At 40.1% G+C, this 17,027-nt stretch overlaps 1 protein-coding gene across 1 annotated transcript in view; it reads right to left on the reverse strand.

The window, feature by feature from the left end:
- si:dkey-178k16.1 (band 4.1-like protein 1) overlaps positions 1-17,027 on the reverse strand; it is a 103,751-nt gene that overhangs the window by 57,212 nt on the left and 29,512 nt on the right. The window contains exons 2-3 of the mRNA XM_055223170.1: positions 4,687-4,775; positions 2,824-2,970 (exon numbers count right to left, since the gene is read on the reverse strand). Coding sequence (XP_055079145.1) covers positions 2,824-2,970; positions 4,687-4,758 — 219 coding nt within the window. The 5' untranslated portion in view covers positions 4,759-4,775. The remainder of the gene's footprint in view (positions 1-2,823; positions 2,971-4,686; positions 4,776-17,027) is intronic.

Genomic DNA, 17,027 nt, shown 5'->3' on the forward strand with positions numbered 1-17,027 from the left:
TGCTGGTGTATCTCAGGGAATTCTCTGAGCAATCATGTTTGCAAACACTCCCAGTCGCCATCGGGACCACTGCTTCGGGGGGCATTGCTCACCCAAGCTTTTCTATTTCCCTTAATGCATTGCTTGTCTCGTTCGCCCCCTCCTTCTCCCCCACCTCCTCCTTCCTTCTCTGTCAGCGTGAACACCAACATAGCAGCACTTTCGGTCTCACGCCGATGTGTTACGGAGCCAAAATCCCTGCAAGGTGCGTAATGCTGACTCAAACCTGGGATGCCTCCTAAAAATCTTGTATTAGCTTCCCCCTGTACTCTCCGACATGAATTTTTAACCAAGAGAGCGTTTTTTTTTGGGACACCGAAACTCCCAACTAGCGTGCTTAATAGCATTACAGAATAACCTTTAGAAGTCATTTTGTGTAATTATGTTTGGGTAATTGTAGAAATGCTGATGGCGGGGAAGAGGGGAGAGCTACATAAAAATGCAGTGTAGTTTTATTCGTCGCTTTAAACGGTTTCACTGCATAGAGCTAAGATTTGTTTACGAAGAGCAAATGAGTATTTTTAATGGGCAAATAAGAGTCAGCTTTGGCTCAAAGAGTTTAATTAACTCCAGTGAAATTAATCCAATCAAACTTGATGTGATGAATGCGTTTAGACAAAGTACAATTAGACAAAGTTTTATATGAGAAATACCATGTTTAACTGCGTCTGTTAAAGTGTAAATCTGAATTATGAATCTGGGACATTTCTGAGTCTGGGAAAAAAACGTTATTTGAGTGGATGAGAAAGTTTTAAGTTTGTTGAATCATTTTTTTCATTTAGGTTTTAAAGAAAGAGAAAATCTAAATTGTACCACCCAATATTTATCCACATCCAATCCTTTTCATTAAAACGCCAATATTACACTACGTTATAATGTTGTTTCCTCATCACAAACAGAGCTGGAGTTGTGTTTTGTTTCATTCACATGTTCAACACACAAACCCTGCATATTTAGGCTGAGTTCTTCTCTCAAACTGAAAAAAAAAAACACTGTTCCACCTTGTGATGTCATCATGTGGTGATACAGGAAGTGCTCCACTGTGTTTTTAAACTCCACACACCTTCACTTGAATCATTTGGATTATTTCAGACCTGAAATTACCAATCCTTACTGAACTAAATGTAAAAGGCTTAAAAGGAGCTGTTAAGTTGAAAACTACCACTTCATGACATCACTAGGTGGAACAGAGCATTTTGAGGTTTGGAGATATAGACTGTCTAATAATAAAGTGTTACTCAAACATGTGTGAATGAAACAAAACGCAAGTCCAGGTCGGCTTTTGATGAGGAAACAACATTATAACATGGCTTAAAGCTCACAAGAGTCATGTTAGTGTAATATATGACCTTTAATGAACAAATTTATACATTTATAGTTCTTCTCTCCAACTGAAAACACTCTGTTCCACCTTGTGATGTCATGTGGTGATATAGGAAGTGTTTTTAAACTCCATACACCTTCACTAGAATCATTTGGATCATTTCAGCTCTGGAATTGAAAATCTGTATTAAACAAAAGGTAAAAGGTAGCTGTAAACTACCACTTCATGACATCACAAGGTGGAATAGAGCATTTTGAGGTTTGGAGATGTAGACAGACTAATAATAAAGGCTTACTGAAACATGTGAATGAAACAAAACACCACTCGAGGTATGTTTAACAGCATTATAACATGGCTTAAAGCTCCGAAGAGTCAATTTTGCGTAATATAGTACTTTTAAAATCCAGAATTTCTCATCAGAACTTACCATATAATAGGTGAAACTTTGGACACAATCTCTTTTTATTATTTAAATTCCCTTCCAAACTAATTAGAGGATGACACTCCTGAAACACGGCGACAGAGCCATAGTAACAGCTGCCAGAGGAGAATCGTGAGCTGCCAAAATCTGAGACAGTGTCAACACGCCCAACTGCAAGTGAACACACCGCGTTTAGAAAGTTTGTCTGAGCAAAGCTGCGCAACAGTGGAAGGGCACTAATTAGTACTTGTGCAAAATTATAAGAATAAAGGTAATCAGTAGTATTTAATTAGTAGATATCAGGTTTAAAATGTTGAAATGAAGTTGTAGGCGTACTAAAGTGTGGTTAGCAGTACAAAATGGGGGGGCAGATTAAGGTCAGTGTTGAGTTTTTGGATTATTATGCCCAATATAAGTCAGTTTTTGAAATAAAAGCTATATTTTTGCACTATATTAACACTAAAACGCAACACCAGTTTCAGTTATAAAGACTGAATTAAAACTTCCAATTTAGGAATCCAATTGTATCTCTAATCCTAACTAGGCCAGTAACAGTTTTAGTGTTAAAATTTTAAGTTTGATATATTGCCGATGTAAATATACACGATAAACGATTACATTGATCATTTATGCCACTGATACAATAGCCCAAGACCAGATTTAAACCACAAAAACTATTCTAAATCTACAAAACTGTTAAAAAATGATGATCTGCAATGAATAAACAGCAGAGCAAAACACTTTTATAGTTAGTTTGTGTCTGTAGTGAGTCATGAAGGTTGTTAAGTCAACCTTTTACCGCTTAAATCTTATCATTTAGTCAAAAAATAAACAAAAATTTCCTAGTAGTGCAAAGAAAATGTACACACGATAAATACTGACCCCCAAAAAGTATTGCTCCAGCTTCATATATTGAACGATAAGTCGATAAAGTGATTATCATGACAGGCCTAACGCTATTTCACAGACATTAGCATTCATGAGCGTGCACAATGTTACGTTAGCTTCGTACCAGAGCGTTTAAGTACACCTGACATACCTCTACTGCAGTGTCGTAGTCCGATCCGTCCAGGAGAGTGACTTTGACAGGCACGGTCTTGGGTCTCTTGGAGCTTTTCTGAGGAGATTTGGATGCTTTACTTGGAGTTTTCTCCGAGCTATCGTCCACCTCGTGATCCTCGGGGACCTGGCCACAGACAAAAATAAACTCCAGTGTACCATTTACTTTGACCTTCGTAAAGAACAGTATCCACACAACACTGCTGCAAGTAACTTTAGTTTGGGTGCTTTTCTGACACCAAAATTCTCTATTCCTACAGTTCTTTAGGATTTTGGGCCAGTGGAACCATCCTCCTGTCCTTTTCTGGCAGATTCAAAACACAAACTATTAATTTAATAATAGTTTTCATTGTTCAAGACTGGTACATTTCCTTGACATTTGTACTAAAACAGAAGCAGATGGAGAAGCCAAAAGATGTACTGAAATAATCAAGTTGAAAAAATAGTGGTCCAAGAGGCTAAACAAAGTAAGAGTCGGTGTAACTGGAATTGGATTAATATGACAAGTAATGCCCCGATTCTGGTATTTCCAGGTATACAACACAGAAATGACAGTAACTACCGTATTTTCTGAAGTATAAGTCGCACTTTTTTTCATAGTTTGGCCTGGGGTACGATTTATACTCAGATGCAACTTATATGTTAAATATGTTGGGGTTTTTTTCCCTTCATTATTATGCATCTTTTAATACATTTATGCGACTTTTACTCTGGAAAATATGATAAATCAAATGTGAAGAAACAGTTTTAGGTTTCGTTTCACTTGTGGACTTACAGTAGCAAGAGTTACCACATATTTTATAAAAGTATTAGCGTGGTATTAGCATGGTAACCACCTCTGACTAAAAATCACTATATTGTCAATAGTAGGGTCCTCCCATAGACTGTATAAAGAAGTGGACTACGTGAGTGTGTCGTCACCCACAGCGTTCGGCTTCAGTCAAATGAAGCTCATCGATGCTAGCAGTTATAGCGGCGAAGCTGTAGCTAAGTCGCATATTAGGAATTCAGACCGTGAGCATCATATTGAACAAAGAGCCAGTCCGGAGCGAGGCTGTTTGGCAGGGAGCGGCTGCTTAGCAATGCTGTCAATCAAGCCTGTTGCTAACGCTAGCAGAAGCGACCTTGCGGAAAGAAGGCGCCTGATTTGTCTGTTATTAATGTTCATATCTTGATTTACGGACACAATAGCGGAATAAAAATAGCAGGATCACGTAGAGCGGGTCAATACGAACATGACTAGACTGACAGCAGCAGTTATGTCAAATGAACTGCGGCCAGAGTCGATGGAACCGGAAGTGCGACGATGCTCACTTCCTTTTTGGAACGCAGCGGCTAGCGGGTTAGCTATGTCCATTCATATATACAGTCTATATGTCCGCCGCGCGCTCTGTGGAAATTTATTCTCCTGAAATATTCCACAGTATAGCTATAGACTTATCTTTTCTAAAACTAAATCTCGGTTTGGTTGAGTCACCTGCTTGTCTCCATGGAGATTGCAAAGTTCTGTGCCATTTTGTGATGCAGCAACATGCAAAACATGAACCTCTCCATGGAGAAAAGAAGATTTCAAACCCTCCACCTAGTCAGGGCAAAAACGTGCGCTCGGATTTGTGAAGGGTGCTGTCATTAGCGGAGAAGCACTGGTGTCTGAATAAGCCCTCACTAGTATTCAGAGTCTTTGGTGAAGTGAGTGAGACTTGACGCTGCAGCCCGTGCCTACAGCTGTCCTGCATATTAAACAGAGAGAAGGAGAGAGCGGAGGAGAGAGAGAAGGGCGGAAGGCGCTGGTGAATGATGGAAAGACTTGAGTGGAGTGATGTACAGCTGCTGGAGGTCTCACCTGATTGGCTCTCCTGGTGTCTGCCTCCATCGCGCTCCTCATCTCCGCGCCAACAACCCTCTCCGTCGTCATGGAAATGGAGTGCAGTCCTATAACACACAAACACAGTCTCACTTCAGATCAAATGGGTTGCCTGTTTCCCCGAATTAGTGCTGAGTGCCTAAAGTCCGAAGGAAATGCTGACTGTTTGACTCGGGGCATAAACCAAACGCTTTTCTGTATTTGAGCGGCACGCTAAAGGTCTGACGCTGAGTAATAGCGAGGTTAGATCTGAAGTCTAGCACACACCCTTCGAATTGTGCATGTGTTTTTTTTTAAAGGTGTACTATGCAACTTTTCTGATGTAGAGTTTGGCAGATGCTCGTCTCTGTGGGGATGTTATCCTTTGGCGAGGAATATTCCAAGAGTATGATATTGCACTATTAAACGACCCCGCCCATTGTAAAACTGCATGTTTTTCTGGGGTTTTTTTTAGCACATGTAGTTTAGTACATGGAAAACAAATGCCATAATGCTATTCTGTGGAACATTTCAGGCAAAGGAATAAAATCTATGGTGATAAGGAGGAAGCAGACAAGAAAAGTTACATAATGCACACAAAAGAAGATCGTTTGAGACAAGGGGCACAACAGAGGAGAGATGAGGGGATTTACTTTACAATTACACATCTGATTAGAAAGGCTTTGCATACTAACTCAGATTAGTATCCAGGCTAGCTCGGCTAATAGCTAATATAACTCCTAGTGTGCAGTGGTCCCTCGTTTATCGCGGGGGTTACGTTCTAAAAATAACCTGCAATAGGGTAAATCCGCGAAGTATCAGCTTTATTTTTTACATTATTTTATATGTTTTGCAGCTGTAAAACCCCTCACCACACACTTTATACACTTTTCTCACACAGGCGTTAACATTTTCTCACATTTCTCTCTTGTTTAAACACTCTCAAAGTTCAAACCTTCGCATATTATCTCCCTCTTCCTCGATGATCGCTTTAAATTTGTTGTTCACGTGCCTCTGCTCCAGCGGTATCCACAAAGGCGCCTCTCCGTGCAGAGAAACACTTTTGAGTCCAAAGCTTTTCTGAAATTTATCAAACCTGCTCTTGCTGGCATTAAATGGGCTTAGTACTGCGTGAAAAGTACTCGTCGATGGCCTGGGCTCCGCATCAACCTGCTCCTCGCTGTCATGAATGTCATCACTGTCAGCAAAGGTTTCAGCACTTCAGAGTCACACTGCGATCCAACGTTTAGGTAAATTTGTCTGAACACATTTTGTACTGTACAGAAGACACGGCACGGAGGAGACTGATGGACAACAGTCCCTTAGCCAATCAGGACGCACAACACAATGCACGATCATACACTGTGAAAAAAAGCATGTAAAATTGCACTCTCTCTTGTAATACTTGGATATAAAACCTCAGGAATCCATTTTTAGTGTATTATTTATGCCTAATGCTCTGTAAAGTCTCACAATTAGCACACAACAACAAGTCCATATTGAAATCTCAGGTTAGGCTCTGTGCACAATAGCACCCAATCCCTGGATGCCACGTATAAGGAACTGGATTTTTAAAAATGTGTTGTGGAAATTTTCAATCATTTACCAGCTCAAGCTAAGGTAAGCAGCTAACACTAGTGATTTATTCATAATCAGAGCTCAACAGTCCGATAAACTTCATTCAGTCGTGTTGCGTTCAGTTCGCTCACCGATGCACACTACTTTTCAGGGTGCATTGTGGGAAATTTTAAGTGCACTGTTTTTTCACCAACTGGTCGCTAGCTATTAGTCATATAGATTCGTTTCTCACTACATTTTGAAACCACGTGTGTATTCAGAACTTTTGCTTTATATCCTGTTATCTGAATCCTCTCGCGTACGGGCAGTAGATGTGCGTCTTGAAAGCAGTCAGAGCGTCGTGTAGATCGGCCTGGTGAGAGACAGAAGGAGGTGAGTTTGAATCGCCCCTGACTCCCAGAGGAGCTCTCAGTGTGGAGAGGCTGGCTTCACCGCGGCTCCTCTCTCTCCTCTCACAAAGCACAGTGCATAAATTACATCAGCCCTGCAGCTCCAGAGAGAGACACCGCGAGTCAGGAAACTATGTGACAACAAACTCAAAATCAGGGCCCTATAGAGAGAGAGATACAGAGAGTCATCAGAGTTATTTTTAGTCCAGTCTTAGACCTGGTTTAGTCCTGGTGTAAAATTGGTTTAAGCCCATTTTAGACCCGTTTTTGAATTTGAATAGTTCTGGTTTAGAGCTGGTTTGGTCCTGGTGTTACGGCCCCAGACCTCCAGCTCCTCCTACAGCCATATATGTCAAGTCTCTGCAGCTGATCATTGTTTCTGCGTCTGTCTGCGAGCATCGATCCGACAGACCTCTCCTGCGATTGGTACATTGCTGTCAAGCTGGCACCCGATTGGCTCCTGAGTCCTACATGCTCATTGGTGCGACGCCCTCGAGCCTGGCCTCTCCTGGGTCTTCACCTGCAGCTGCCGCTCCTTAAAAAGGACCTGGCCCCTGTCACTGCTGCCTGCTGGGTTTTTGTCAGTGGACAGCGTGCCACTTCTGTCCTGTGTCTCTGTGTGATTGTTGTAACTTTAACTTCGTAACTTGAGACACTCGACCTTTGGCTCGTTCTGCGACTGGTTTGTTTCGTGTTATTGTAATTTCTTTACTTCTGTTTTGTTAGCTGTATTTAAGTTAAGCATTGAAACTACTCTCTTAAGAACCTCTTTTTATTATTTTTTACTTGAACATTCCTTTTAAATAAGTTCGGTCTTGTTTGTTCTTGCTGGGTTGTAATACCTGGTTAAAAGTATTTTCGTAAAGAAGACATATTGTGCTTGTGTCTGCTCTATAGTTATAATCTATGACACCCGTGGATCATTATGTTATAATTTACACATTTCAAATCGCAATATTCATCTAAAACGGCCTAATTAAAGAAACAACTTCACTGACTTCCGTGTTAGAAAACTGCGGTGCCCAATGGAACATAACATCTTGACGATAAGCAATTAAATATTGCTCAAACATGCACAAATGACTCCAAAAACAACTTTGAGCAGGTAAATGAGAAGAGGAAACACCTATAGCTTGGTTTAAAAAAAGCCGATTTTCAACAGTAAGTCTGCTTTAAATTTCACCATGATCGAGTACACGGTTAGACTTGTTTCGTGGATTCATTACGCACGTTTCCATTTTAACTTTCTTTATAAAAAATATGCAATCTTGCTAGCGGAGTCACCTCTCCACAGATCTCCACAGAACTGACCTGTAACTTGTTCTAGTTCCGTCTCCTGTTCGTCTGCGTGGAGATAGATACGTCTAATACCACACATTCCATTTTTAGACAGACAAGCAAATGCCAGACCCTTTAGAATAGTGCACCTTTAAAATCTGCTTTAGACCTGGTTTAGTTCTTGTTCAAGTCCGGGTTTAATCGTAGTTTTATCTTTACATTCACAGCGGTGCAAAATACTGGAGGGACGAGCGTACTACTCATATTTATAAGACAGGAGAGCAGGGTCAGATTATAGAGGAGCTTGTATTATGTGATATCACATGGGTGTCTAGGGAGATATATGAGGCCATTTGAAGGTGACCACAGTGCTGTATGGGGGTGACGTGCAGAGCGAGCTAGGGCGTTTGGGTTAGCGTCTGCTGCTAAGTGGAGAGAATTATGCAAGATAAGAGTCTACCTATAGGTATTGTAATAGAAGTGAATGCAGGGTCAGAGCTTAACGCTGCCTCCAGCTTAAACGCACAAGATAATATTTGAAGTTTCTAGGATGGTGGATAAATATGGAGATATGGTGAGGTAAAGAAGAAGAGTGTGACAGTCCAGGGGGTTGCAGCTGCCTTGAAAGTGCAATATTGGCGTCAGAAGGTGCAAGACGAGGTGTCAAATGAACCGGTGTAGACTTTACCTTGACAGAGCTTCAAATAACACCTGAATGTTGTGTTGGTATGAAGTTTTTGTGTTTGGAAACTGAACTTACAGTGTGATTGTGTAATAAAACACTGCATTCTCCTCCCTCACAGCAGCTAAGTCCAGTGTAAACTCAGTATCGCAAGGCCTATATCACCGCCTCCATATGTGTGAGTCTCTTATGCAAAAAACTCATCGTCATAGTCATGAACAAAAAGACCAAAATACACCTCTAACTCTGCCTCTTTTTGTCTCTTTGTGAATACTGTATCCAAACAATATTGTAATTGGGCTCCCCTACAGTTTCACAGTTTCACACTGTCACATAATCTCATTTGCCTTCCAACAGAACAATAATTAAATTTTCCAAAAAACAACTTCATGCTTCCTCAAAACGTAATGAGAAAAATACTTTATTTTCATTAAACCAAATGGTGGTGTAGGCAATTTCATTATGTCATTCAAGAGATAAAGAAATAGTGCAGTATATTAACAATAATGTTTGGGAGGCAACAATTTTAGCCCAACTTTCTGTAAACTGTAAAGCTTTGAAATATTCAAACTTCCTTCAGTATCTGGTAATAATAATATGCTCACACACATAGCACACTGAGTATTCACAGTCTCCAAATACAGAGACGCTCCATTGACACCAGTGCATGCCTGTAAAGCGCTAATGCTAGTGTTAAGCTCCACTGACACTAGCTCATGCCTGTAAAGTGTGAATGCTAATATTGAACTCCATTGCCAACTGTGTGTGCCTGTAAAGTGCTAATGCTAACATTAAGCTCCACTGACACCAACGCTTGCATGCAAAGCACTAATGCTAATATTAAGCTCCACTGACACCAGTCCATGCCTGTAAACCGCTAATGCTAATATTATACATCACTGACACCAGCACATGCCTGTAAAGCGCTAATGCTAGTATTAAGCTCTGATTATCATGGTTATCCTATCAGCTCCTGCTTAGTGTTTACAGACTGTAGTTTGTGTCCCAGCAGGACTCTGCTTCATGAGAGGTCTGCTCTTACCATCAATCTAATCCAGGAACAAGTACACAAGCTCTCAAACAGAGATCAAACATGCAGATTTGGAATTAGAAAGATGCGAGATAGTAACAAAATCATTTCTCATAGTTTTTATTCATTTTTTAATAAGGGTTAGCATGAACAAATAATGTTTTTGCAATCCAAAATTCATTGCTAAAAGCTGTTGTGGTCAAATTTCATGCATCACTTTCTTTTATTTATTTATTTTTTACAAACGTAGGATAATTTCCCTGCATGTAGCTTAATAGTTAGCTAAGAGTAATTAAATAAGCCATATCTCCAAAAATAACCATTTAAAGTTTGATAGATCCCTCACCTCTAAAAGTTCTAATAACCAAAGTAATTTCAGAAAGACTTTCACCGTTACAGCTGTTTTGTCAAGCTTCACCTGCAACACGGGCACATCGACTCATAGTTAGACTTGTGCTCCTTAAATTGACTCATGTTTATGCAAGCAGACGAAATTCAAAGAAGAGGCCCAATTGAAGAACACATTTCTTTTAACAAGCTCTGCTCCCACTGTCAGTCAAACCTGTCCAATAAACTGTTCTGTTTTTTTTTAAAAGGAAACGCGTCAATGGCTAAAGACGTGTTGTATCCTTCGTAAATTGGACGTTCGATGGAGAAAATGTACATCATTTTTACACGTTAAAAGTCTCATTCATTTCTTTATACAGGTACGTTCTGTTATTTCAAATAGGGTCAAAAGAATTAAACATTATTCAAGTTGGAGTCACTTTAGAGCGCTGTTGGGGTGGTCTGAAATTTGGATTTAAAATGGCGGACTATGTCAAAAGCGATCATTGTAAAATCCATTGGTTTCGTAAAAGGACATAAAGCACTGCAATATCACGTTGGAGTTGGGTTTCTGCCTTTGAAGAGAAACAATATGGCCGCCGTGGTTCTTTATATCGACTGACAGCAGCAGGAGGTCCACTCTGATCCTTAAGACGGCGGTGGGATATAAGACAGAGGAGTTATGTTAGGACAATCCCTGTGCGTTTAAATTCAAGTTGGTTTCGTTATACGCCGAGACATACGGTAACGGAGGAGCTCGTAAGGAGGAATGCAACAAAACTACATGAGTCATTTTAGGACTCTGTGGTCTCAAATAAAAATATTCCTTTCAGAGCAAAACAGGTCTAGAAACAGGATTATATCAGGTTTAAACTATGGCAAAAACACAACTAAACTAGGGGAATTAACACGAGGGAGGTAAAAGAGATGAAGTGGGTGACAGTGACTCAGTTGGTTGAGTGTTTGTCCACTGATCTGAAGGTTGTCGGTTTGAATCCCGCTCTCGACATAAGGTCTATGTCTGTTTTTATGAGAAGCAATATTGAAGTCTGACTGAAACAATCACTAGTTTTTCATTACAAGAAAGAAAGTCAAAGGTGTAGGCCTGTCACTGAGGTTTGAGAACTTTGAGAGAGTTTAAACGAGAGAGAAATGTGAGAAAATGTTAATGCCTGTGTGAGAAAAGTGTATAAAGTGTGTGGTGAGGGGCTATTGCGGGCTATTTTTAGAACGTAACCCCCACGTAACACAAAGTTCAAACCTTCGTAGGCGTCTTTGTCGGTGCAGAACGTTTCGTCGACATTGTGGGTTTTGTCGGGGAGAAAACAAATTGCAAACACACAGCACTTCAGAGTCACACTGCGATCCAACGTTTATGTAAATTTGTCTGAACACATTCTGTACTGTACAGGAGACACGGCACGGAGGAGACTGATGGACAATGGTCTACAGTCCAACAGCCAATCAGGACGCAGAACACAATGCACAAAAAACATGCAAAACTGCGCGAAAAAAAATCCTGAAAGGTGAACCGCGTTATAGCGAGGGAGAACTGTATATCAAACTTCAAAATGTGTTATCAAGACAAACTTCAACTTTCTTTCTTGTAATAAAAAACTAGCGATTGTTTCAGCCAGACTTTAATATCGTTTCTCATCAAATACACCCTAGGATTGTGTCTTCTGTTTCTTTATGAACATGTTTTTATGGCTCAGTTCATCCTCAGACTCAATATAAAAATGCAATACTGATGAAATAGTTGAATTAAACAAACACAGACCACAAATATCTCCATCGTCATCATTATGAAAGTGCAGCTGACTGAAGCACTGTCCGACATCTTCGCCTCATCAAAGTCTTCTATTTAACTGTGAGTGAATTGTAATTGAATTCATATTCCCAGCATGCCCCATCACTCCGGCGTAATAGCCCCCTTTCAGATGACGCGTTGACCAATCACCGCAGAAAGACGTTATACACAAGACTTGCGGCGTATTCTCACATTCGCACCGACGCCGAGCCAATCAATGGTTTCATTTAGCCCGTTTTGTGATTCAATCGTGCAGGTTCTGCTGGGTGCGCTCCTAATCATGTCTGAAGGCAGATGATGGAAAGGCAAATGGGTCAGAGCCCTTCAGAGTTATGTAGACGCCAGACTTTGGAGAAAATAAGTTTTAAGAAGATTACAAAATTGAGACCGTCTGGGACCAAGGTATTAATCGTGAAAGTTTAACGTGTTTCAAGTTTCAGCTGGTTGAAGGGATAATTCTCTACATAACAATCGAATCAGTGTTATGTAATTTAAGACTGGCACAGACTAATATGAAATCTTCATATTACGCTATTTTCTATGTTATACTGTTGTTTCCTCATCACAAACAGACCTGGAGTTGTGTTTTGTTTCATTCTCACATGTTTTAACATACAAACCCTATATATTTAGACTGAGTTCTTCAGAAAACACTCTATTCCACCTTGTGATGTCATGGGGTGATACCGAAAGAGCTCCATACACTTCCGCTGGAATCATTTGGATAATTTCAGTCCTGGAATTGCCAATTTCTACTGACAAAAGGTAAAAGGGAGGTGTTAATTTGAAAACTATCACTTCATAACATCAGCTTTGGAGATGCAGACAATTGTGAGATTAATATTTTATGTAACATGACATATCATACTTTGACCTGTATGTTTACGTGTGCGCCAGCGTGGCACGTCTTGTCATAGTGCACCCTGTCCTGTCACATGTAGGATTCTGAAGAAAGATCAGATAAGAATACATGTGTTGCACACTCTGTCTTCATTGAACCCAGATAACATTCTGCATGTCTGTACATTTCAAGCTGATTCTTAAGAAAATTATGACATGTGCCACTAGTATATAAGGAGCCACAGTAGAGATGTAAAAATAGGAGACAGTGGTAATCGACTCGAATGATGCCTGTATCTGCTGAATAAAGAGACTGAATTGTGGAACTGCCCAGCCTTCTGGACTCCTGCTTTGGATTCGCCTCCAGGGAAGGCTGACACAGACTAATAATAAAGTGTTACTTAAACATGTGAGAATGAAACAAAACACAACTCCAGGTCTGTTTTTGAGGAGGTAACAGCATTAGAACATGACTTAAATCTCACAGGAGTCAATTTTTTTGTAAGACATGGTGTACCTTGGAATTAGAAATACTGAAACATGCTTGTATGAAACAAAACAACAAAACTCAAATGTGATTTTGATGTGAATATAACTTTATAAAATGGACTGTGGCAACTTGGGAAATGACTTGTGCACATTAGCTTGATAAATAACAAAATCATAATTACACTGCCTGGCTAAAAAAAAGTCGCCACCAAAAAAAAAAGGTCGATTTCGCTTCTGCAACGTCACAAGATTTATTTCCATCCAGTGTTGCATTAATTTTCCACCAAGATGTTGCATAAATATAGCAAACAATAAAAAAAAAAAATACTTTGAATTCACTACATTTAAGAGCAAGTATCTGTACTTTCTACTCCATTACTTTTGTTAACTGGACTGAAAAGTAAACATATTTTTATTATAGTTTGAGATCTGCTGAAAAGGCTGAGGGGTTTATTTTTTTATCATGTTTATAATTTGAGCAAACAAAAATATGCAAATAAAAATAATTTCATTGTTTCAGCACAAATTTGATCAGAATCACTATATTTGAAGCTTTATTAGACCTCAAAATCTGCAAAAAAAAAGCGTACTTTTTACTTTTTTTACATTTTTAAACTAAGTACTTAAATACTCTTACGTAAGTCGATTTTTCCATGCGAGTATTTTTTACTTCGATATCTGGACTTCTACTTAAGTAACAATATCGAATACTTCCACCACTGTCCAGAAGAATACACTGGACGTTCTAATGAGCAGACGGATGGACACAAACTATTACCAACACCATTTTGAAAGTTTTTCAATAACTGGCTGCGATTGGTCAAATGCCGCCGTTGTCATTCCAGTAGCATTTTAAGATTAGTTTCAGTCTATCCGGGGAGGCAGATTGTATCTCCAGATCAGATCAATGCTTTGTTGTGCCTAAGTGTGTTGTCTGTGTAATTGCGCTGCAGGTATCAGACAGATTAGACATAGTTTAGAAGGATTAATCGATGTTATGGACATTCTTTTAAGACAACAGCAGATAAGGAGACTAGCATGTCATAGACGTCCTCATTTCTGGTCATTTTGGAGTCTGCGGGCGGAAGAGGACGAGGACGAGGAGGAGGAGGGACCAGCCGTTTCCTCCACTTTGCCAGTTGAAATCATTACTAAGCATTTGAACCCTGTGATATTTGTCGAGATCATTGTTCGGCGTCGAAAAGCGTGCTCGCCGAGGCAGAAATAACTCTCAAAATAGCTCGGACGTCAATCATTCTGCTACAAAAGGCCGGGTGCCACTGGAGCGGGGCGGTTTGGGTTGGGACAGATATTATCAAGCCTCCAGTGTCCTCAAAACAAATACGAGCTATTTTTGGAAATCTTCTGGCTTACCTATGTGGACGAGACTGGTCGGTAAATGATGGATTTGAACATCAACGTGGTCAGAAGGAGAAGAGGCAAATACAGGGACTGAAGAAGGTTGACAGCTATATATAGACCTGGCGCAGGGTACGTCATCCTCACATTCATTCACTTTGGGCAGAGTTACACAGCTGGAGATCACCACAGCATCACAGGCACCGTGCAAACACAAATATGAAATGTATTTAAAAGAAATGAGCGAGGTATTGCTTCAGTAAAAAAAATCATCCAGAAAAATCAGCATGCACCTGCTTTTATTGCTTTGCCAGGACTGTTTCTATCTTCTCCAATGATGTGTTTATATTGGAACAAAAACCCAAATGCGCTCTTACCATAGACTGTATATATAAATGGACATAGCTAACCTGCTAGCCGCCGTGTTCCAAATACGAAGTGAGTATGGAAGCACTTCCGGCTCCATTGACTCTGGCTCCAATTCACTTTACTTTAGAAAACTGTGGTCCCTCTCTCTGTAACTGCTGCCATTTTGGTCTGAAAATGTTGGTATTAACCCACTCTACATGATCCTGGGTTTTTATTTTGCTATTGTGTCCAGAACACATGAGAAGAACATCAATAACAGACGAATCACGTGTCTTCTTTCCCCAAGGCCGCTTCTGCTAGCGTTAGCAAAAGGTTTGATTGACAGCAACTAAAGCAGCAGCGCAGGTAGGAAGGGTCATTACCTTCATCAGCCTCTCTCGATTGGCTCTTTGGTTGCTATGATACTTGGCTCCAAATTTGCAGCTACAACTGCAAACCTCGATTAGCTTCATTTGGCTGGAGCTGAACACAATGGGTCCCTTAGTGTAAGAGCCATTTTGAGGCCTTTTATGTTTACACCACCAGCCACTACATGTCACTTCCTGTTTGGTCTTACTAGGTGTGCCCAGGTGTGCCTATTTAAGGGCTAATTCGGGACGTCTCAGTGCTACAGAGTAGAGGCATACAGTTTTTGACCGTGATTGTGCTGTTGTAGAAAATGGCAATAAAAGGGTTCTTCACTAAACACATGAGTTTTGGGCTCTTTAACCACACGTTCTAACGCCTTTAAACTCTTAAAGGCTGCTACACTTCGTCCACTTCTTTATACAGTCTATTGGTCTTACAGTGAACAGGGTCAACTCTCCACATATATTTATGAATTTTGATTTCATTCATAAAATATCAACAGTGTCATGAAGTCAAACGCAGAAGAAATCAATGAAAAGAAGCAGAAAGAAGAGTAATCTTATGTAAACTGCCTGCCCTGATTGTTACTTTTAAACATTTAATTTATATCACAAACTTGAATCCATTGAAAACAGATTTCCGCACTTCTCTTTCACACTGAGCTTGTATTTATGTATTTTTTAAACATCATTATAGTTCTTGATTGTTCTTTGATCTCCATAAATGAACTCCTCTCACAGCGTTGCTTTATTTCATAACCTTGATTCTGAGTTGTTGTTTTTTTAACATGTTCTTTTTAGACTGTAGCGACTTGTCCTTATCTCACAGTCTTTGAGTATTTACAGGTAATGAACTGGACTTTGCTTTATACATGACTTTGAGGATACTTAAATGAGCAATATGAATATCATGAATTTTCTATACTATACGTTTGACGCATACTGGATTAGCTGGCTCTCTATAATGACCATCGGTGGTAATTCTCAAGGACCTTTTGTGCAGAAGATATAATGGATGTAGGCACTGTTCCCTCTAAGCTGCGCGCGTGCACAATTGCGCACTGCTGACACGGTCTCCGCGCACAGAAAATCTGTGCTGCGCACAAAAAAAAAATCGAACCGGAGTTGAAAATAAAATAAACACACAACAATTCATTCTGCGCTATTTTTCAATGTGAGTCAGTGAGTGTGACCGGGGACGAGCTGCTCCAGACAATTATGTGATTCACATACGTATCTGCGCAGTTTATCAACGTCATTGACAGGCTCCTCATGCGCCGCTACCAGAGGTTTAGCCGACGTGGCCGACGTGGACTGAAAACTCGCTAATGCTTCTAAGTGCTGTTTAACCCCTTAATGTTCTGACGGCCCGCCCTCGGGCAAAGATCTGCAAGACAGTCCACAGCCATTCCACAACATCCAACTCAAGAGAAAACATAAGTGCTCGTCTGGTTAGTCAGGGGGAGTCATTAGTATTGTTAATGCAGACATGTTTGACGTGTTATGAACCAGTTTTTTAAATGTTTTTTGAACAGAATATAGGTGCTTATTTCTCTGATGTATACTTCCAATAGCATTAACATACTACACAGGTCATGAGCAAGATTTTTGTCATTTTCATTGTACAAGTGGCTAAAGCACTTAATTAAAAGTCTTATAACAGAAATGTAAATGTGGTAATTTGATTCTTTTAATAAACCATTTAACTTGGATGGATGCGATGCAGCATGACCACAGTGCGCACGTCTGATGTCGCTCACACTGGTCCATGGGACCGCTCAGGGAGTTTGTGTGTTTGCTCAGACTCGTGAAAAATTAGAGGGAACATTGGATGTAGGTAAGT

Source organism: Periophthalmus magnuspinnatus, chromosome 7 (genome assembly GCF_009829125.3).
Source record: "Periophthalmus magnuspinnatus isolate fPerMag1 chromosome 7, fPerMag1.2.pri, whole genome shotgun sequence".
Classification (NCBI taxonomy): domain Eukaryota; kingdom Metazoa; phylum Chordata; class Actinopteri; order Gobiiformes; family Gobiidae; genus Periophthalmus; species Periophthalmus magnuspinnatus.